The 23,588-nt window shown below is 35.8% G+C and overlaps 1 protein-coding gene across 7 annotated transcripts in view; it reads right to left on the reverse strand.

Annotated features, from left to right (window-relative positions):
* The window catches only part of DENND4A (DENN domain containing 4A), a 124,704-nt gene that overhangs the window by 20,095 nt on the left and 81,021 nt on the right, over positions 1-23,588 (reverse strand). For 3 of the 7 annotated variants that reach the window (XM_046008814.1, XM_046008812.1, XM_046008818.1), the window contains exons 15-23: positions 18,667-18,800; positions 15,249-15,384; positions 14,674-14,880; positions 14,453-14,581; positions 14,055-14,196; positions 13,541-13,672; positions 10,927-11,043; positions 10,063-10,194; positions 3,646-4,745 (exon numbers count right to left, since the gene is read on the reverse strand). In XM_046008814.1, coding sequence (XP_045864770.1) covers positions 3,646-4,745; positions 10,063-10,194; positions 10,927-11,043; positions 13,541-13,672; positions 14,055-14,196; positions 14,453-14,581; positions 14,674-14,880; positions 15,249-15,384; positions 18,667-18,800 — 2,229 coding nt within the window. The remainder of the gene's footprint in view (positions 1-3,645; positions 4,746-10,062; positions 10,195-10,926; positions 11,044-13,540; positions 13,673-14,054; positions 14,197-14,452; positions 14,582-14,673; positions 14,881-15,248; positions 15,385-18,666; positions 18,801-23,588) is intronic. The other 4 variants (XM_046008815.1, XM_046008813.1, XM_046008817.1 and 1 more) reach the window with 2 other exon arrangements.

A 23,588-nucleotide genomic window follows, 5' to 3' on the forward strand; every position in this document is an offset into this window, starting at 1 on the left:
TTTCAAGTTTCTAAATTTTTTCTTCCCAGGAGCCATTTTATTAGCAGATGGGTATTTTCGCTTTCTAGCAGTTTGCTTATCTGTGTGTAGAAGTGGTTTTCCTTGTGTTGACCTGTCTATAGTTTACTGAGCTTCTTTTATCTGTAAATCTAAATCCTTCACCAAATTTGAGAAGTTATTTCTTATTTACTTGTTTCTCCATTATTTATTTCTTCAGGTATCTTTTCTACCACAATCTTTTCCTCTCATACTTCTGGAACCCCAATTATATGTTATTCCTTTTAATACTGTCCCACAAGTCTCTGAGGTTCTGTTCATTTTGCAAAGGGTTTTTCTCTCTCTGTTCTTCTAATTGGATAACTTCTATTACTCAGTCTTCATGTTCAGTGGATTTTTTCCTCTATCTTCTCTATTCTGCTACTGAACCCATCCAATGACTTCAGAGTGTATTTTTTTTTAGTTATAAAATGTGCTTTTTAAAAAATAGTTTCTATTTCTTGCTGACAATTCCTTCCTTTTCATTTATTTCGAATGTGTTTTTCTTTAACTTCAGGGAATCTAGTTATGATATCTACTTCAGAGTTTTTGTCAGGATGATTCCAACATCTGGGTCATCTCGGGATTGTCTTTCCTTTGAGAACTGGTTTTATCAATTTATCAATTACTTGATAAATCAAGTAATTCTGGATTTTATTTTGGCACTGTGAATGTTATGCTGTGTGGTTGGGTACTGTTATAATATCTTGGAGAACACTGATGCTTTTGTTATAGCAGGATTTGTTACTGACAAAGTTATGTTCAGATTGTAATTTGTGTTCCAATTTTTGTAGACAGTGACTTAATTCTTAGTCACTTCTGTAAGACTTGTCTCTGCTGGTTCACTTTTATCCTATGTTATGTGCAGCTCAAGAGCTAGGCTTGACACTCGTGTGGGCCATTCACAGAATCTGGGAATCCCCTTCTCTCAGATTCCCCTCAAACTCTCCAGCTCACAGATGTCCACTTCTCTGGCTCCTCTGTCCAGAAACCAGGGGGTTTCTCTTGAATTTTCATCTGCCAGGGCTGTCACTCCACACTGTGACTGGGGCCTGCTCTTGGGGTAAAGATGCATGAGAAAAGAAAATGGGGAATTCACATCTGTCTGTTTCCGCCCCACAATATGCCTGGTTCTTCAGAATCCTTAGATATTTGGTGTTTTTTTTTTTTTTTTTTTTTTTTTTTTTTGCATTTTGTCTGGGGTTTTCAGTTATAATCAGTGGAGGGATGGGCTTTAGCAGCTTTATGTCTCCACAGTGGAGCTAGGACTATCACCCTCACTTTTGATTTTTTAAAAAGATTTTGTTTATTTATTTGACAGACAGAGATCACAAGTAGGCAGAAAAACAAGCAGAGAGGGGAGGCAGGCTCCCTGCTGAGCAGACAGCCCAATGCAGGGCTCGATCCCAGCACCCAGGGACCATGACCTGAAGAGGCTTTACCCCACTGAGCCACCCAGGCTCCCCTATTTTGATTAAAAAAAAAAAAAAAAGATTTATTTATTTATTTGAGAGACAGAAAAAGAGAACCCACAACACACACGCACACACACACTCACTCTCTCTCTCTGACACCTCGCCCCCCATGAGAGGGGCAGAAGAAGGGAATCTTAAGGCAGACTCTCCACTGAGCTCAGAGCCTGATCCCACAACCCTGAGATCATGACCAGAGCTGAAACCAAGGGTCCGATTACGCTCAACTAACTGAACCACCCAGGCGCCCCCTCACCCTCATTTTTAAAGATGGTATTTGCTGGGTGTAGGAAAATAGGGTGACAGTTATTGTCCTTCAGTGCTCTGAAGGAATCTTTCCAGGGTCTCCTGACATCAAAGTTTCTGTTCAGAAGGCAAGTGGCAGTTTCTTACTGTTTTTCCATTTGAAGATAAGATAGCTCTTTTCTCTGACTACTTTTAAGATTTCCTCTTTGTATTCCATTTCCATCTGTCTTAAAATTAGATACATAAGTACGGTTTTCTTTGCATTTATTCTGCTTGACATTTGTAGATCTTCTAAATATGTGAGTTGCCATCTTTAATCACTTCGGGAAAATTTTTGGCAATTCACTTTTTAAATGTTCCTTCTATCTCATTCTGCCTTCTTCTGGAACTCAGTTACATCAGTGTTAGACATTTTCACTAAATCCTACATTTGTTTTTTTAATTTTCCATTTGATTTCCAATCTGCTTCAGAGCGGATATTTTCTACTGAGTTTCCATCTAGTTTACAGACTTTCTTTTTCTGTATTTTGTCTGCTGTTAAGTCCAACTACTGCATTTTTAATTTCATGTCTTTTTCAGTTCGCAAGTTTATACTTGATTTTTTTAAATAGTTAATTATCTGGTGAAATTTTCAACCTTTGTAGCTATTTTTCTTCAGCTTTCCCTTGATTTTCTTGAACATATTAGAATTATTTCAAACTCTCTTGTTAATTTAAATACTAGGATCACCTGAGTTTTTCTTTTGTTTTTTAAGTTATGGTCTTGTCTCCTGGTATGGCTATTTTTAATTAAATAATATAAAAAACTATAAGGACTCTAGATGATATTCTGTTCCGCCCGAAAGGACACAGTCTTTCATGTGTTAGATAGTCTGATAGTCCAATCACAGGCTGAGCTGACTCAAGCCTAGGCTGCAGTTTTGGTCAGGTGTAGTCCAACTCTGGTTTGCCAATGCTCCTAAGGCATGGCTCTGCAGGACTTCCAACAAAGGGCTTGGTGTAGTTACCAAAGATCTTCCAGCTTCTATCTCCTCCACCCGCCCCTAAAATTTATGAACCCTTTGTGACTATTCCCAGCACCATGGAACTGCTGAAAAGTCTTCTTTGTCAGAAACTTTCTGCTTACCTTTTTAGTCTCCTGCCTCATGCAGTATCAGTATTTGGAAAAAGTCTTGAAGGAAAAAAAACCAGTGTACCTGAGGAGCCTCAAGCCTCCATTTTTGTCTGTCTAGTTCCACAAGATCCAAAAGCTCTGTGTCCCCTGCCAGCTCTCCTCAGTCATTTACGGCAAAACCTGGATTTGCAACCCCTTGCTCTGTGCTCAAAATCAACAAATGCCCTCAGGGGGAAGCAGCTGTAGAACTTCGGGCTCATCTCTGTAATTCTTGGTTAGAATCTTGCACCTCTACTTTCTAGTTGCTTTAGCAATTCTCTGATTACTTTAAACAGATACTTTATATTTCATTTAGCTCTTTGCTCTTGGGAGATGTGTATATAGGTCTATCACAAGCGACTCCATCTGAATTAGGAGGAAAAATCCTATGTTAGCCAGTAATTTTTGAAGGCATGCTAAACACTACCTGAAAAAAAATCTGCATTTTGAAGGAAATAATAAAGCTCAGTAAGCATTTTCATATGACACTGATTTTTACTCCAGCTACAAGTTATTTTCTTTTAAAACTCTAGTTATAGTATGTACTTATAGTATGTTTGTAACATAACCTTAATGAATTTCATTCCTTATTATCCAAGTTCAAGTTGTGATACAAACTTTATGCATTCAAAGAGTCTTTTTGGTAAAGTTGTGTTCAAGGAGCATGGTAAAAACGGACAATTTGCAAGAAAGGGACTTTGGTGGTGGAGGAAGGCAAAAAGGAAAGTAGAAAACTTACTTTAGATGATGTGGTATACATGGTGAATCTTGAATACCATTTGCTGGCTTTCTCTGCAACTCCTTTCCCGGCAGTGAACATACTGTTCCTTAGAACATCTAGTTTAGGTACTAGCAGTGTATCTAAATTAAATGAAGGTGATGAATGAGTTAATGCATCTTGAGATTCTTCCCTAAATGGGCAAGAAGGTGAGAAGGCTGGAGAAGACCAGAGTCTGTCCCGTGGTCTCTCCTCAGTTTTTGTATAACTTTTAGATTTGGTAAGTCTCATTGGCCTTGGAGAATGGGGAGGCAGGCTAGATCTTCTGCACGCCTTGACCAATGTTGGGCTTTTCTTACTGGTTGATTTGTCATCACATGCCCGTTGTAAATCGATGCTTGGCGTGCGGCTGGTCAAAGGACTGCTCATGTTATTCATATACATCACAATCTCTTCGGCTAAGTCACGCCTGGTGGATGGTGTTGAAACGCTTCTGCTATCTTCGTCATCCTCTTCTTCCTCCTCTTTTTGCTGCTGTTCAGTCTCCGCAACCAAAAGAGAGAGGGGATCAAATCCTGTGGCAACATCCGTTTTTTCAGAAGGTTTTACTGAAAAGCTGCTGCTCATACGCTGAATCCTCTTGGGGTTTTGCGAAGCAGGGTATCCCACTTTTGATCCATCTGTCTCACTGTCTAAATCTTCCAAATCAAAAATAACAGGAGAATCCACTTTATCTGCCAAACAATGCAAACCATCGAAAGGTGTATCGTCATCACTAGATTCCTTTTCTAGACTGTCTCTTTTTGATCTTAAAGGTGGCTTCCCAATATCAAGACTAGTTGGTCTTGTGCTTTTTGAGATAACGTTTGAAAGAATTTTTGCATCAGCTCCTAGTTTTTCAACCATATCTCCAGGGTTTGCCTCCTGGCTGATTCTATTGAGCATGAGTCCCATCAGCACTCCTCCACTAAGATTGCGGTTTCTGCTTCCCCAGGACAGTCGCTGCTGCAAATTAGGTTCGTTGTCACTTTTATGTCTTTTCCTGAAGCACCTACTTTGACTGTTTCCTGTTTCATTTGTACCTTCAAAAGATGATAGTAACAGCAGCTCAGATGTACTTTCTGAAAAACAAGAAGAGTGCTTTTAGCGATGCAAATTGTAATGTGCAGATATGTCTTAAATATTTAAAAGACTAGCAATGAAAATGATAATAGCAAGTACTCGTGGAGTGCCTGCTATCTGACAGATACTATAACTAGACATTTGACTTACATTATCTACTGTAATCATGCCAACATCCTTATGGGATGAGAGGAAACTGACACTCAGACAGATGAATTAGCTAGCCCAAAGTTACCCAGTCCGTAAGTGATGGAAGTGGGATTCAAATATAAAGGGTATGTGCTGAGACATAAGCATGTACTGCTTTTTAAAACTTTTAAATTAAGATTAATATTTACCTTTATTAGAACAGGAGTTACAGGCTTTCAGTTAGAGAAGAAATAAGTCACAGGAATAAAAGGCATAGCAGGGGGAATATGGTCAGTGAGATTGTCATAGCATTGTATGATGACAGATGGTAGCTACAACTGTGGCGAGGACAGCATACGTAGAGAAAAGCTGAATCACTATTCCGTACGCTGAAACTAATGCAACACTGTCTGTACTCAAAAACATTTTTTTAATGTACCTTTCTTATATTTAATAATAATAATACATTTATATTAATTCCGCTAAATTGATTAGACAATGGTTATACAATTGTGGTTAAACTAGATGACCCTGAGATTCTGAATCTTCTACCTATAAAAAGGAAAAACAAAACCAAAAACACTAAACCAAACCAAATAAAAGGCAGCTATGTTAGCTTTATCCATATATAAGGATTATTTTAAAACTCTAAATCTTATGACTATAGATGTGGCTAAATAATTTTACCTTTATTTTATATATGGTTTGCAAATTTATACCAGTTAAATATGAATGTCTATTTTCTACTCAGAAACCTTTTACTGCTTTTTGCCAAATTACTCAGGAATTAATGCTGAAAGCAGAAAGTCAGATTTCTGATCACTTTAATTGTCCTTACTATGTGGGAGTCTTCTAAAGCATTAGTCTAGGTATGGTATTGTCAACTATTCTTTTTATATGCTTATCCAACAGAACTAGTGTGCTATAACAAGGCAATTACTAAAAATGTGCCTTTTTCCTGCCATGTGATGCATTTAGGTAACAGGATAGGCCATAAAAGGGAATACTGGAGACCATAAGAGCCTACAAACTAGTAATGTAATAAGAATATATCATTAACAAGGAAAATAGCAGAGCAGAAAGGTAAAGTCTATTCTTTGTTTCTTTATCACCTTATGACTATGGGCATGAGAAACCAAAAGTATACTTTCTTGTAACATTCTGAGAAACCTTCTGCTTGACAGATTAAATATCATCAAAGACTTGGAGGAAGTTTATAATCCTAAAACAGTACACTGGGATTGCACTTAAATCGGTGGGCAGGGGATCCCCTTGCAAAGTCAAAACCATGTCACAGCCTGAAGACAAATAAAGCTGGTTATCCAACTATACCAGGGGTTGCCAAACTATGGTTCTGAGCCAAATCTGGCCTGTGGACTGTTTTTGTACAGACTCAAAGGATTTTACCTTGACAGTCACATACCACAAAGAAGAACGGGTGACAGAACAGTATGTGGTCTGCAAGGCCTAAAATACTATCTGGCCATGTATAGTTAAATTAGTCCAGTCCCAGGTTCATATGCATGCTAATTCCACCAGACTATGCTGGGTGCTGCATGCCTCTAAGACAGAGCCAAAAACGATTTCAATTCCTTGAGTCAGGCGGTTCTATGACATAATTCTGGCCAGTAATGTTAAAGTGGTAATTACTGAAAGTTTCTGGAAAATTTTTGCTTTCCTGATGAAAGGGGATAGATGGGGCTGGTGGTTCCCTTCCCCCTTTTTTTTCTGCCTCACAAAGACAGGTGATGCATGAAGTTGCCAGTGCTCCTATTATAAATATGGTCAGGTCCAGAGAACTGATAGGGAAGCCCTGGAATTAACATCTTGAGCAACTGTTACCTTTGAATTTCTTAATTGAGGAGAAAATCCTTGATGTGTGTAAGTGACTGCTAATCATATTTCCTGAGTTTTACAGCTAAAAGAATTCCTAGCTGAAATACTAGCCCCTTTTCAGATTTAGAATGTTCTATAATCCCTTTCTACCACATAGCCTTTCACACATTGCTTCCCTCTGCCTGGAATCTCTCGCTCAATTCCTCCTTTGCAATCCCTGTTCTGATTTGTTGTTGACTCAGACTTCATATTTGCCAAGGAAGTCTTCCTTGACCAACGACCCCTCCAAACCCAGGATACATCCATTTATTTTATGTTCTTGTAGAAACTTATAGCCCTTCTTCACAGAATTTAATCTCAGAGCCTTTTTACATTTACTTGATTATTCGATTAATGTTTCCCCATCTCTCCCACCTGCTTTCTCCATGAAGGCAGGGACTGGACCATGGTTTTATTTTTTTGTTTTGTTTTGTTTTGCTGTTCCTTATCATATCCCCAGAAACACCCAACATCTGGTTACATATAGCAGGAGCTCAAGGACTAATTACTGAATGAACACTGTCTGTTGGAACACAACTGTCAAACAGACCACCCCAGAATATGACACAGTATAACGTATTATAATATGACATACTATAGCTAAATATTGTAGCTAAAGATAAAAAGTTAAATAGCAACCAGAATTAGGCTTAGAAAAATATCTCTGAGTAGGTTTTATTTCAGAATAAATTTTCTTGTGGTTCAACGCTCCGTGTTTCAATATACATTTATCAAAATGTTAAATTCTCAATGTAATCGTGAAATAACTATAGGGTGATGATTTATTTCAATATTCAGTTAAACATGAAAATATCTCTTTCACTCCAATATCTTTTAGAAGCTATCAGATACATAGCTATTCATATATATGAATATACAGTCATATAAAATATCCATATGTTGTACTACAAAACATAAACCTAAAAAATCCTTCGACTCCTTGCATGTACTAGTATATAAGAAAAGCATTATTAAAAAATAAGTATTCCTATAAACCCCATATACAGTACTGATAAATCCATAGAATTTAACAGATGGGAATGCTTTCAAGCCCCAAATCTCAAAGATGAACTAATAACTTTAATTCACACCTAGGAAACCTCTATTATAGGCTTTTAAAACCTGACTTGTTAAGCATAAAGGGTAACCAAAGTCAGATGATGAGTCAGATGCTGAATACTATGACAAAATGCCAGGATCAAAGGATGGTTTACAATCATATTAAAACAGGGGTCATAAAAGCAGATCTTCAGAAAAAGGCGAGCATGAAAAAAAAAAAAAGAAAAAAAAAAAAAGAAAAAGGCGAGCATGAATAGACAGTAATGAGAGAACAATAAGGCAAAGGCTACCAAAGGCAAGTTATTATGGGTTATAATTAGACAATGACTAGGTTGTGAGGCAATTCCGTGATCCCAAGAAAACAAATTTTAATGTTTAAGTTGTAACAATGATCTAAGAAAGAAATGCGAAGATAGTTACAGATCATTTAACTTTTTTTTTAAAGAGCTAGAGCCGGTGAGTCTGCACGCTTTTTCTGTCAAGGGCCAGACAGTAAATGTTTCAGTCTTTGCAGGCCACACAGTCTCTGTGGCAACTACACAGCCCTGCTGATGGACTGCAAAAGCAACCAGACCATACAAAAATGAGTGAGTGTTGTTGTGCTCCAATAAACCTTTGTGAACACTGATGTTTGCCTTTCATGTTAATTTTCATGTGTCACAAATACTATTCTTTTTCTAATTTCTTCAATTATTTAAAAATGTAAAAGCCGTTCTGAGCTCATGCGCTCGTACAAACGCAGGCCCAGTGTGGCCCATGGGCCATAGTCTGCCTACCCCTGAGCTGGAGGCATATCTCACTATGCTGCAGAACAAGGATCACTGTAGCAAGGTCATGCATAAACAGAGAGATTACAGCCTTGACAGCTCAATCCTTCAAGATTTGTTTAGATCCTATGTGATACAGAACTGAGCTAATATCAACGCAAAATAGCATATAAAATAGCAGGCTTGTAACACTAGGAGCTTTGAATGCTATGTCTATTTAACCCCCTAAAAACTGCTCTGATGAAAAATTTGTGGGACCAAGCATTATCTCAAATCCAAAACTGACTTTTCCATTAACTAGCTGATAATTTACATGACCTGCCAACAGCCAGATTATGCCTTAATTTTCTCATTAAATAGTGCTAATATCCCTTCATGAATATAAGCATTGCTGTATTAGTAAACATAAAATAATATACAGAAAGCACTTTTTTTAAAAGGATTTTTATTTTATTTATTTGACAGAGAGCGATCACAAGTAGGCAGAGAGGCAGGCAGAGAGAGAGGGGGAAGCAGGCTCCCGGCTGAGCAGAAAGACCGATGCGGGGCTCAATCCCAGGACCCTGGGATCATGACCTGAGCCGAAGGCAGAGGCTTTAACCCACTGAGCCACTGAGGCGCCCCTAGAAAGCACTTTTTTTTTTTTAAGATTTTATTTATTTATTTGACAGAGGGAGATCACAAGCAGGCAGAGAGGCAGGCAGAGAGAGAGAGGAAGAAGCAGGCTCCCCGCTGAGCAGAGAGCCCGATGTGGGGCTCGATCCCAGGACCCTGGGATCATGACGCGAGCCGAAAGCAGAGGCTTTAACCCACTGAGCCACCTAGGCGCCCTTAGAAAGCACTTAAAAAAAAAAATTTATATCTGTTTTATATATATAGAGAGAGCATGAAGCAGGGGGGAAGGGCAGAGAGAGAGGGGGAGAGAGAATCTCAAGCAGACTCCTTGCTGAGTGTGAAGCCTGATTTGGGCTTGATCCCATGACCCTAAGATCATGACCTGAGCTGATATCAAGAGCTGGACACCCAACCGACTGAGCCTCCCAGGTGCCCCAAAAAGCACTTTGAAGAGAAAAAATATTAGGTATTGTTACCTAAACTATCTTGAGGACTATCCTTTTACTTCTGAAAAATGTAGGGACAATGATGAAGATTAGAGAACTCTATGCTTCATTTAAAAATTGGGGGTATAAGTTACCCTCAGATGGATCATATCACCTGCTCCCATTTCCCCCTTCCAGAAAGTCCCAATAGTCTAAACTCAAAAGATGGTATGCGGCTTGTAGGTTTGTCCTTATACTTTGTTAAAACAAAAGCTTGAACAAAATATATTATAAAATATAGAATTCAAGCTACTAAGCTATACAATGAGAAGCTATGCAAATATATAAAAAAATAATCCTAGAGATTTACAAAGACTTAAAAAAATTCACTAGAAATACAGCTATAAGATATTCTGCATATAAAAGAGGTATACTATTCAACTCACCTGTGCTTTCTCCTGGTATTTTATCAGCACCACTGTTATTTGTACCACTGGAGCGAACTATACTGGAAGAACTTTGATAATTGAGCTTAGGAAGACAATCAGCACTTCCTTTGGCACTCTCGCTCTCTGACACTGCAAAGATTAAAATGAAAGTGTTAAGATAAAAGCTATGTAGAAGCTATTTAGCTTTTATTTATTTAGCTATTATACTATTACAGAAGGAATAAAGAGAAGTAGCTTTTAGTTGTAAATATTTCTATCTGATAATAGGTGATAAGAAAATACCAAATACCTCTCTATTTGCTGATCACAAATAAATGATTAAACTTATTTGAGGCCTTAAAGTGTTTCAACTTACTAAGTACTGGTCATGCGTGAGGTCCACACATACATTTTACATTTCTTCTTTGGTCGTGAAACACTGCTTTTGATGGAGGTAGGCAAGGGAGCGAATATGAATTGCAGACCATTAACACAACCACTAAATAAAAATAGTGTCAAACCTTAGAAAAGAGTCACTGTTTGAAGAAATACATATATATTTCTACTACAAGAAGCGTAGTAATTGATCAGAGAGTGTTGTGTGACTGAGGCTGTACACGTCACACAGTAAGTATGGATGGGTGGTCCAGTTAGTTGGCATCGGACTCTTGGCTTTGGTTTTAGGCCGTGATCTCAGGGTTGTGAGATGGAGTCTCGTGTCAGGCTCCATGCTCAGCACGGAGTCTGCTTAAGATTCTCTTTCCCTCTCCCTCTGCCCTACCCTTCCTCCCTGTGCTCTCTCTTTTTCTAAAATAAATAAATAAATCTTTAAAACAAAAAAGGTTCACAAATTTATTCAATATCAACTTAAGAAATACCTACGGGAACTAGAATCACTCCCTTTCTTATCTTTTTCTTCTTGAACTTCCTCAGTAGATATATCTCCTCTTCTAACTTCATCCTTAGATAATGAATTATATCCAAGGTCAGACTGGCCACCTAGGAAAAAAAGAAAAAAGAAAAAAGAAACAAAACCCCTATGCTGTTTATCATAAACTTCTTTAGTGAGAACAGCTGGAATTAGAAGCAACATATTGGTGTCCAGGTTTACTTATGAGAATTTTCTGGATAACATCCAATTGAAAGCATTCTTTTGTTAGCTCTCCTCCCCCATCACTATTAATGCAAGAAAAGGATGATCTCAGAATAATTTGCTCCATACTGCAGTCAAAAGTGATTATGTACATTCACACTACTGTCTGGGCTTCAAAAGTTACAGACAGACCAGACATTCTTTAAGCCTATGACGTTTCTAGGTGAAAGTCAAAGTTCCAACTAAGCAATGCAGAAGAAAAATCTGCAGGGAATTCATAACAGAACACTCACACATAGATCACTGGAGCCAAATGTCTAAATGATTCTACCAAAGAAAATGAGTTTATTTAAATTTATCGATAGGTAATTACTTTCTCTGAAAATTCAGTTGGATAATTCTTGAATTGTACTTGAGTATAAATACACAGGAATGAGAAAAAAAATTAGGCAAACACTGCATTGATATAAGAAAACTTTTAATAACTGTTCTGTTAAAGAGGGCCTCTGTAGTTTCTGCAAATTGTTTTCACTAGATTAGCATCAAAACATAAGGTTTTAAATCCTAGTTCTCCATCTTAGGAGACATGATTTTAAGTAAGCCACTTAACCTTTTGGTTTGGATTTCAAGTCCCCAGATTTCTAACACACAGAGCATGGTTATGATTATATGAGAGAGACTATATAGGGAACAGCTTTATAAACTCGTAATGAACTGTGTAAAGAAATTATATTATCACTAGGTATTTACTTTAATATCTGTTATAATTTTGAGTTTGTATTCTTTCTAATCAAACTTTTGGCTCTGTTTCAACAGAAAATAAAATTTAAAAATATGAAGACAATCTTGATGAAATTCATGCTTTTATTAGATTCTGCACTGCTTTAAAACGACTTTTTAAAGTCCATAGTTACAAGCAAAAGATAGGGGGCACCTGGCTGGCTCAGTTCAAAAAGTGTGTGTGTGACTCCTGATGTTGGGGCTGTGAGTTTGAGCCCCAAATGGGGAGCAGAGATTACTTAAATAAAAATGAGACTAAAAAAAATTGATTTCTTCATTTTTAAAAAAGATTTTATTTATTCATTTGTCAGAGAGAGAGAGAGCAGAAGCAGGTAGAGGGAGAAGCAGTCTCCCCGCTGAGCAAGGAGCCCGATGCGGGACTCAAGCCCAGGACCGTGGGATCATGACCTGAGCTGAAGGCAGACGCCCAATGGACTGAGCCACCCAGGCATCCCTGACTTCTTCATTTTTAAGAGCGAATGCCTGAGGATGAGTACTATAACTCTGATTAAATTCACATTGCATGATAAAAAACTAAAACTAGCCAAGGAAGAACAACTATGAAAATTACATTTCAACACAATTTGTTTACATTTATTACTCTTCAAAGTAGGCAAAAGAAGAGACAGACCAAGATAATGTTACCATTTGTAGAGATAGAAGCCTTCATATTTCATTATTTATGCTTGGATTTTTAAATTTAAAATTTCTGCCTGTTAAGAGGTAGCTCTTACACTCTGTTCAAAAGTCATGGGATGCCTGGGTGGCTCAATCAGTTAAGTGTCTGCCTTTGGCTCAGGTCATGATCTTGGGGTCCTGAGATTGAGCCCTGAGTCAGGATCCCTGTTCAGCAGGGAGTCTGCTTCTCCCTCTCTCTCTGCTCCCCCCTCTCCTCACCACTTAAGTTCTCTCTCAAAAAAAAAAAAGTCATGTGTCTTTTTTAAATGTACTAATAGAAAGGAAAAAATCATTCAAGAAATTGTGTCAGTTTTAATTCTTAGAGAAAACTTATGTACAAATCTGATATTTTAATGAAATTAATAGTATCTTCAGTGCTAGAATGCTATAACTTTTATATGTATTTGCAAGTTTTTTATTATACCTTTTTAATATAGTTTAAAACGCACAAGAAATTCCAAAAATAATACAGTACAGAGAGTTCCTGTGTACTCTTCACCCAGCTCCCATCAATAATATTATCTTACAAGAAACATAACACACTCTTAAAACCAGGAAGTTGATGTTGATAGGTACTAGTAACTCTGATCAGGTCTATTAAGTTTCTTTTTTAAAAAACTCTAATAACATTTTCATAATTACAAACAAGAATTTACCCTAGGAAACTGACATGATACAGAGATCTGTGTGCCATTCAGTTAATTGGATTACCATGGACTAAATACTTGAATAAACTCTCTTAAACTTTTATCTATTCCAATAAAGAATGAATAAAATAGCATATAGTTATTAGACACAATATCAAACCAAGTGCCTAACACATACAATTAAAAAGTGATAGTTAACCTAAATACATCACGGAGAATTAAAATCTAAAAAAGACAGGCTAGCAAATTTAGTTTTTAAAAGGTACTGTAATAAATGTATACATAAGCACACACAAACCTGTACTAGATCTATCATCAGTAGCATATACTTTGATTAAACCCGTATTAAAAGGTGCCTGCTCCACAGTGTGTGTCCCATGACCACTATCCATGCTGCCATGACTAACAGCATCCAGGTCACTGCCATCTGCTTAAGAACACAATTTGACAGCATTTTACTACTCAGGCAGATACCAAAAATACACATTAGTTTGTTGCTCAAGCTAATAATCCACTCATACTGAACATGAACGTGCCAAATAATTAGACTATGACAACTATAACTACTGTGAATTATTAATGGATACTAAAACAAGATCACCAAAGTGATAATTAAACAGTTAAAGAAAAAAAGTGACTTAAGGTATTTTTTAAATGGGAAAATAATATTAGAATTTGTTTAATGGCAATAAAAATTAGAAATCATTAAATATTTTGAAACTAAAATTTCTATGAAATGTAAATTATAACTAGTCAATTAATTTCTTTTTTACAAAGTAAAATAAATACATCTCTTAAGAACCTTTAATTACCTGAGAGAGTTGTTTGTGATAAGTGTGTGTGTTTCTTTAAAGCTCTTTTGAACTGTGCTACTCCTAAAACAACGTTCCTTACTTTTGTCCAAAGAAAATAGCCACTACGACTTCTTGAAGGCCAGGTACTTTCCAAAACAGCCTATTCGTTCAACAAAATAAAATAATTAGTAAAACAGTATGTATCAGTGAACGCACATCAGCTTTATAGTCAAGCCAAGAATATCTACGTTGTCTAACAACAAAATGGAACAAAAAATCTTACTTGATTTACAGAATATATTTTAATACTCCAAATCAATGCCAAATAAAGCCTGAATCAATAATTTCTGCCATTAAATTAAGGTTGTATAATCACAAAAGTTATACTCGTTTCTCCATTAACTTAAAGTAATTACCTTATTATAATAACCATAAGTGATGGCATTGGGGTCAATACCGGCTTTCTGCATTTCAAAAAGCACTCGAACTGCAAGCACCGGCTGATCGTACTGCCCACAGAGCTGCATAAGAATGCGGTAGCACACCTGAAAACACACAGTTCAGAAGTGTTTGGAAACAAGGCATCTATGAACTCAGATCTCGAATAAAATAGTGCATTTTTTAAAAGAATGGTTACCTCATCAGGTGGATCCATCTTTTTTGACTGCATTTTTTTAAGGACATCATAAGCTGTTTTCAGGGCCCTGACTTTTGAGTGACACACTTTCACATAAGCTGGCAGACAAATAAACCACAGTCCATAACAGTGGCGCAGGAGACACCTAGACCACATTTGAGGAATGGAAGAGTACCTCTTGGCAATTTTATGGGCTGATTTAATTTCCTAGAAAAAAATGCAAGGGTCTCATTAATATTGAGTGTCACACTTAAGCATCCTTATTTAACTGAATGCTGAACAAGTGTAAGTCATATGCTTTTATATACTTCCCTAACAAAATCTGTCTATAATTAATACATATTCAAGCCTGTGCTTGGCTCTGTATTATAAAATATGTGAAATAAAGTTCCAAGATAAGAAAACTAGTTAATTTTTTGAAGTCACATTACTCTAAATTATTTTGGGGATGTTTTGAGGAGCATAATAATCTAGTCATACATATGGGGTAGTAAAATATATTAAGGGAGGATGAGTGTCATATTATTTTTGTTCTAACACTTGATTACATGAAGAATGCAAAATTGTCAAAGCACCTGTTTTGTTCTTCTGAACATGGGAGAAGGGCTACTAGGACTACTTGATTTTGAAGGCAATTTGTTCTTTCGTGTTTGTAGAAATCCTTCAGGTCTCTCAAATAAATTGTTTCTAAGAACTGGAAATCCATTATAGCTGTTTTTGAAAAGAAAAAAAAATCTCAAGCACACATAGATGATCATACTGGTCACAATCTAAAAAAAAAAAAAAAAACCTGACCAATAACGTCTTAACTTAGAGTCTGCTTTAATTATCTTTCTCCATCAGACTATGATATATACTCAGCAAATATTTGTGTTAATGTTGCCTTTCTTGCTATCATGTAACAGCCAAATATGAACTTAAGTATATATTTTAGAGATAGGAAAGTGAAAGATTTAAATTTTGCTGAATTTGACACCAACATGTGAACTTTGTAAGTTAGTATTCATGTAAATACACAGCAAACATATCAGATAATATGACAGCTGGTAAAGGGCCCCAAATCAATACTCCTTCAGAAAGGACAGTCATTAGTATTATTGCTTTAGGTTAAGATATTACTACAGAACCGTCCTCTTCAAAAGATACAAATAACGTATTAGCACACTCCAGGACACACTCTTACATTATCATGAACCGGTTAGCTAAGCAGGTTCTGGCTCTCATTTGTCAGAAAGAAAAATGAAGAGGTAGAAGAAGAAGAAGTCGATGAAGACAATGAAGATGAAGAAGACGAAGACGAAGAAGACAAAGACGAAGACGAAGATGAAGACGAAGACAAAGACGAAGAAGGAGGAGGAGGAGGAGAAAGCGGCGGCAAAAAGATTAGAATGAATGGCCCTATGAGGAAGTGGGTCTAATTGGGGTGCTAGAGCAAGGTGTTTGGGAATGTGAAAGGTAGCTGCAGCTAGGAAAGAGACATGCTGAAAAGAACAGAAGAAGCCCCTGAGCATCAAACTGAACCTACTTTATAACCTTCCTAAAGGTATAACAGTAGTTTCAATTAACTGAGAAGAAAACCAGCTATAATAAAAGATGGTAAACTGTATCTATTATACATTACTACAGGCAAATTCAGTAAAGTGAAAAAATAAATATTAAATGTTAAGTAGGAATAAAATAGCAAAGAAGTTCAGGAAAACTACAACCTGTAAGAAGTTCGTTGTATGTACATGGTGTGATAATAAGACCATTCTGTGTATCTTTTTTTTTTTTTATTGTGTTAGTCACCATACAGTACATCATTGATTTTTGGTGTAGTGTTCCATGATCCATTGTTTATATATAACACCCAGTGCTCCATGCAATCTATGCCTCCTTAATACCCATCACCAGGCTCACCTGTCTTCCCACCCCATCCCTCCTAAAACTCTCCATTTGTTTCCCAGAGTCCATAGCCTTTCATGGTTTGTCTCCCACTCCGATTTCTCCCCCTTTGTTTTTCCCTTCTCCTAATGTCCTCCATGTTATTCCTTATGTTCGGTAAGTAAGTCAGACCATATGATAATTGACTTTCTCTGTTTGACTTATTTCACTTTGCATAATCTCCTTTAGTCCCATCCAAGTTGATGTAAAAGTTAGGTATTCATCCTTTCTGATGGCTAAGTAATATTCCATTGTGTATATGGACCACATCTTTATACATTCATCTGTTGAAGGGCATCTTGGTTCTTTCTACATTTTGGCTATTGTGGACATTGCTGCTATGAACATTGGGGTGCATATGGCCCTTCTTTCACCACATCTGTATCTCTGAAGTAAATACCCAGTAATGCAATTGCTGGGTCATAGGGTATCTCTATTTTTAATTTTTGAGGAACCTCCACACTATTTTCCAAAGTGGCTGCACCAATCCGCATTCCCACCAACAGTGTAAGAGGGTTCCCCTTTTTCCACAACTTCTCCAATACTTGTTGTTTCTTGCCTTGCCAATTTTTGCCATTCTAACTGATGTCCATTCCATGTATCTTATGGAAAGTTACTACCCTATCATTTCACACAGACGATGTCAGAATATGAGTAACTTCTCACTAAGAGGACACACTGTGCTCACTAAAGACATTTAAGTTGTGTTTCCAATGATGTGTATGATTGCAAAATTATATTGTTAGTCTCAACTTAAAAAGTGACTTAGATTCTTTAAGACTTGGGAACTTTCTAAGCTAAGTAATTTTTTTTATTAGAGGACTAAATCTAAAAGTAAAATTTAAATTTAAAAAGGTTAAAGCCAAAGCATAAAAAGAAAAACAAAACTATATTAGTAAAACCTGCTCCTAAAACAGTCTTAGAAGTGTAATGTACAAACAGATCAAAGAAATGAGATCTTGTTTAGAAAGAAAAAAAAAGCGAGAAAGAGAGAAATTAGGCGATTTTAAACACCTCTGATGAAACCCAGAATTCTAAAAAGTGATCTGAGCAACATCATCAATAGATGAAAAGTAAGGGCAGGAACCAAGTGGCCTATGAATTAATCAACAACATTCATAAACACCAGTTGCACCACTTTTTCATCTATAAAAGGAAGAATTGAATCCAAGTTATAAATGAGGGTGTCCTGAAAAATCCTTTTTCAATGAAAATAAACTGTGACCTAATGAATGATCAATGTGAAATGGTTTTAAAATCTTTAAAGTAAGAAAGTATTACCAGAGAAAGAAATCATTTAAAATCTAAAAGGAAGTGCCATTTTAAGTAAAAATAAATGCATACTGGAAACTACCTCTAGTAGGTAACAAATGTATGTATATAATATACATCTGAATAGATATCCAGATGTATAATAAATCTACCTTTATGACAATCTTATTTCACTATGCTCAGAATAGTTTTCTCTTTCCCACTAGACCTGAAAGCAGGAACAATGTATCATTCAAGCCTATATACCAAGCACTTAGTGCAGCATCTGACCAAAGTTCCTAAGTTAACTAATTCCCAGTAGTTCTGAATTTCCATGACTTAAATAAAAACTCACAGAAAAATAGCCCCCCAAATTATGTTATTAAAATTAAGGCCACAAATATTGACTAACTTAGATTTAATCCTGTTGTAAACCAAGGTTACATTAATCAATATGTGTGTGGGAAAGGGGATGAAAGTGAGAGAATCAGCTTTAACGAGAAACAAAAATCAAAATCTGTAATAAAAGTGCTGCATTTTGGTGGGGTGAGGTCCTAACTGAGTTTAACCAACATTTATAAGAACAGATATTTATATACATATAGAGAGTTAACCAAGTCTATATTATGCAAAATTACAATTCTTTTCTTTTTATACCTCAAAACTTAGTAATGGATGTGGGATAAGCTTGCTTACCACCTAAAAATTAGGAATCTGTAAAGTTTGGATTTTTGAAAATACCACAGTCCTTAGAAAGCTACGTCACAGATGATGGATTGCTTCTCTCTTTCAATCTCAAACATTCTGCCTCTTGAATACCTGTACTGTAAAGGGGGTTCTTCACCATTGGGTAGATGGGGGATCTCAGGTGGTGTTACAAAAACAGTATGTTCACTTTTGAAAGATTCATCCAGTTCTATAAGTCGCATTTCACCACTCTTGTCCATATCCACCTGAAAAAGTTAAAAAAAAATGCATTAAGAAAAATACATTGGTTAGCCTAGAATTTGTCTATGGGGAACGGTTAAATAAAACATTTATATAACTGGATATTAAAGAACTATTAAGAAAAAGAATGAGCAAGTCTTCTATGCACCATTAAAAAAGATTTCCAAGATAATTAAGTAAACATAACAAGGTGCAGAACACTGTATACAGTATATTATTTTTTGAGTAAGAAAGAGAGAAAAATAAAAACACATTCATTTTTTGCTTGTATTCACATAAAGATATACTAAAGAATACTATTGAAAAGTAACTTCCCATATGGGGAAGGGGTGATGAATGGAATAGACGAGGATGAGATAGGACCCAGATTTCTCAATGTATACCTTTTCATATTATTTTGCATTTTGAATCATGAGAATGTACTCAATAAGTAATATTTTTAAAAAATGCGCAAACCCAAGTGTATGTATGTGTTGAGAATACCTTGTTCTAGGTCTCATTTATACTAAGTGTAAGATATTTCTCTAAGTTTTTTCAGTTTACCTAGAAGCAGATTTGAGTTAAAATTCCAATCACATCGGTATTGAAAGCACTTGAATAGTACAATCTCCTCTAGATACTCTATGGCAAGGTAATATTCACAAAAAGTGAAAACTTAATAGACTCTAAAATGCCTAAAAAGAGCTCATAAGCTAAAAAGCACAACACTGGCATTAATTAAAAACAAACAAAAAACCCCAACAAGATGTCATACATATGACAAAATTTAACCCACAACACTTTATTAAGTTAGAGAGAATATCATATTACCAGTTGGAAGTAAATGGGTGAACAAGAATTATAAAAAGTTAACTCTTTAAGATAAGGATTTAAGGCACAATATACTAAAAAAGGACAGGGAGAGCTTTAAAGATTTTAAAATTCTTACTAAAAAAAAATGGACACGCAGAGTGTTCTTACATAAATTGTTAGTTATAATTTCACAGTACTACATGCTATAATCTCCAAGATTAAAGAGTGTTTTTAATGATATATCCATATAGTGAGCTAGAAAGCAATAAAGATGCTTCAGAATAATTAATGACATGAAAAAATGTTCACAAAGTAATGATAAATGAAGAAAACCCATTTTACATATATTTTGATTCTATTTGAAGAGAGTGAATATGTATGCCATATATACATATGTGTATCTATACACACATATACTTGTATTTTTCTCTTTCACACATGTATACTCTTATCAAACTGTTACCTCTGGGTAATGGTATTACTGCTTGTCTTTTCCTTATATTGTTACTTTCCAATCAAAAAATAATATGTATTAGCTTTATTGGTTTTTCCAAAAATCACAAAAGTAATCAATCCAGAATAAAAGTTTAAGCAAATAAAATTTAATAATAAAAATTTAGGCAAAGTAGAATATATTGGTTTTAGAATAAGTAGTTATTTAAATTCTGTTGAAGGATAGTTAAAAATCAGTATTAAAAAAGGGTACCTTACTTTTTAGCCTGTCAAAAAAGAACTTATATACAGTGAAATTAGTGAAGATACAGTAAACTAGATAATCACATATCTTGCTGGTACTCAAAATCGGTAAAGTCTTTAGAAAGCAAGATATATTTAAACACATCTGCCTTATTCTTATTCTAAGAAAATAATCTAACATGAAAAACATCTATCAGCATGAAAAATGTTTGTCTTTTTTTTTTTTGCAGGGTTGCAATAGCAATACACTGGAAGTCACCTATATTTCAAAAAAACAGGTAAAGCATGATAAATAGATGAAATATACAATCATTAAAAATTAAAGTAGTAAAGATCACACACACTTCTGGTGGAACAAGACAAATTAAACACAACAATTTACTTTCAATCCCTCTTGAAATCTCACCAAACTGAGAAGTAAGGGAATTGGGAAAAAAAAAAAAAAAACCCACAAAAAAACAACCACCCGCAAAGACAAAATGAACTGGAGAGAGGACAATAGCACAGCTGGAAAAACATTTTAGAACCTGCAAAGTAGATTGATGTTACCTGTGAAAGCTGAAAGCCACAGATCTGGCACTGGGGAGGGGATAAAGGAGAAAAAGCCAAAAATCTAGCCATTTTGCTCATTAGAGTCCCAGAAAGGTCAGGAATGAAAAGTGCTTGATGACCTTGAAGATGGGAATGGACATGGAGCTGAAGCAGGAGAACTGGTTAAAAACCTATGTTTAAGGACTCCCAGATTCCTGATCCAACCCAGTAGTAGGCCACTATCTCTCCACACTGTGGCCATAGACGAGGTTGGGTCTTCCCGAGTGACCCAGAGGGACTCTAGACTTGAGGACACCAGACAGAGCTGTGGAAGATGAAGGAGGTTAATAAAAACAGGTGAAGTGAGTAAAAGCCTACATGATACAAGGGAAAGCCCTCAGTTACCTTCCCTATTCTGCTGTGAGAACACTGGCAACCAGGCTTATACTCTTCACGCTAAAGACTGGAGATAACCTCTTGGGGAAACTAAGCAAGGTAAAAGAAAAGAATTATAGACACTGATCAAACAGGGACTCTAATGAAATCGGTGAGTTCTTTTATGACCATCAATCTCATACCTATGGAAACTCCAAGCCTCACCTTCCCATTAAAGCTCCAGTGAGTTCTTTGTGCCTCATTCTTGAAATACTGACCAAAGATCACACAAGGAAAACTAATAACTTGAAGAAGAATAAAACAAACAAATATTAAAAGCAACAAAAAAAAAAAAGCAAAGTAAGAAGTAAGAAAAGCAAAGTAAGTAGAAAGTAAAGTAAGAAGAGGCAGAGACAGGGGGTAGGGAGAGGGTGGTTAGGTTATGGACATTGGGGAGGGTATATGAAATGGTGAGTATGTGAAGTGTGTAAGCCTGACGATTCACAGACCTGTACCCTTGGGGCAAATAATACATTATATGTTAATAAAAATAATTAATAAATTTTAAAAATGCCATTGGGAAAAAAAAAGAAGCAGAGACAATGCAGGGGGAAAAAACTGCTCAAAATAACTAAAACGAATAAGCCTACATCCATGATAAGAAGATGCTATAAAAAAAGAGACTTAGAGAAATTATAAATGTGACAGAAGTAAAAATTATACTACGAAAGTTGGAAAAATAAACTTGAAGAAATCTCCCAGAAAGTGGAGACGAAAAATAGAGAGACAGAACATGGGATGAAAAAAGTTAAGAGTATCAGGATAAGAAGGCCAGTGTCCAAATAGTATATACTTCAGAAAAAGAGAACTGAAGAAATGGAGTAAAGAAAGAATGGGATGCAGGAAAATTGCCCAGAATCTGAAGAAAATGAGTCCATAGAGTAACAGGGCCTGCACGTATTCAACTCAATGAAGAAAAGATGGCCTCCACCAGGCATATCATTATGAAACTTTAGAACATCAAGGATCTTAAATGCTTTCAGAGAGAAGAAGAAATCAGTTACAAAAGGTCAGAAATCAACAGAACACTAGACCAAATGGTATTCTCAACAATAACATTTGGAGCTAGAAGACTTTAAAATTTTACATCAGCCAAATTAGCGATCAAGTATTGGGAGAGAATAAAGACATTTACAGACAGGTAAGGCATCAAAAAATGTTTATCTCTCATATACACTCTCTCACTAAGCTATTGGGAGATGTGCTCCATCAAAAGGAAATACATTAAGAAAGAAGTTACTAAAGCCAGAAAGTAGGGGATCCAACTCTGGAGAGAAGTCAATATAAGTCTCAAGATGATGGTGAAGGAAAAAACCAGGATGACAGAGTAGCATGCAATCAGTTCAGACTGCAATACACATGGAAATTTCCAGCAAAAATTAAAAAAAAAAAAATCAAATGGATAGATTACCCGTATGTTGGAAAAACAGATTTTTAGATTTTCCACTTTTGTAGAAAAGTTTGGAGATGAATTAATAGACACAAAACAAGAAAATACAGTAATTATTAACTTCAGAGAAAACAAAATCCATGCATGAAAGGAAATCTAATTACTATATATATGTGGCCTAGCTGGGATGATATGCAAAGTGATAATAATATTAACACCAAACACAATTTGAGCAAAATTCCTTATAATGACACTGGGAGAATTCAGGTGGTATGGTAGGTATGACATTAATGGATAATACATAAAACATGAATGGATAATTAATGGATAATACATAAAACAATCAGCAGCAATAAAAACATGTTATTTGGAAATCTTAAGGTAAAAAGCTGAAAAAATGGATGAAAGTAGTTGCCTTTGGGGAGTAGAAACTAGGGGCAGGAAGGAATGAGACCAAAGCCTTGGAAAATTACTTGACTTTTTAAATTGTTATGTTAATCGTTATGTTTTACTGTAGGAAAAATGAAAATTTCCTTTTATGAGATTTGACAATGATATTAAAAACGCCTATAAGATCTGGTTGTATAAAAAATTGGGAAACTATATTATAATGATGTTAAAAAACACTGAAAGTAAAAGGCACTGGGCTTTACAGTTTTTTCTCTCTTTCATTTTCCACACTTCCTGTTTTGTTAGTCATTTAATAATATTGTTAAAAATTAAACTTTCAATAAAAACAGAGAACACCCGAGCCATTATCAGCAAACTGAGCAGTATTTTTAAAACAACAGCATTAGGAATATGTCAATGATACTCAAATCATAGGTAACCCAATAGGATACAGTTTTCATGGGCAACACAAGAACAATGAGCTCTACATACAAAAATCTGATGCAGATGAAATGTGGTTGATCTAATTATAAGGACAGCAATGATAATGAAGAAGAAG

The sequence above is a fragment of the Meles meles genome, chromosome 6 (genome assembly GCF_922984935.1).
Source record: "Meles meles chromosome 6, mMelMel3.1 paternal haplotype, whole genome shotgun sequence".
Lineage (NCBI taxonomy): Eukaryota > Metazoa > Chordata > Mammalia > Carnivora > Mustelidae > Meles > Meles meles.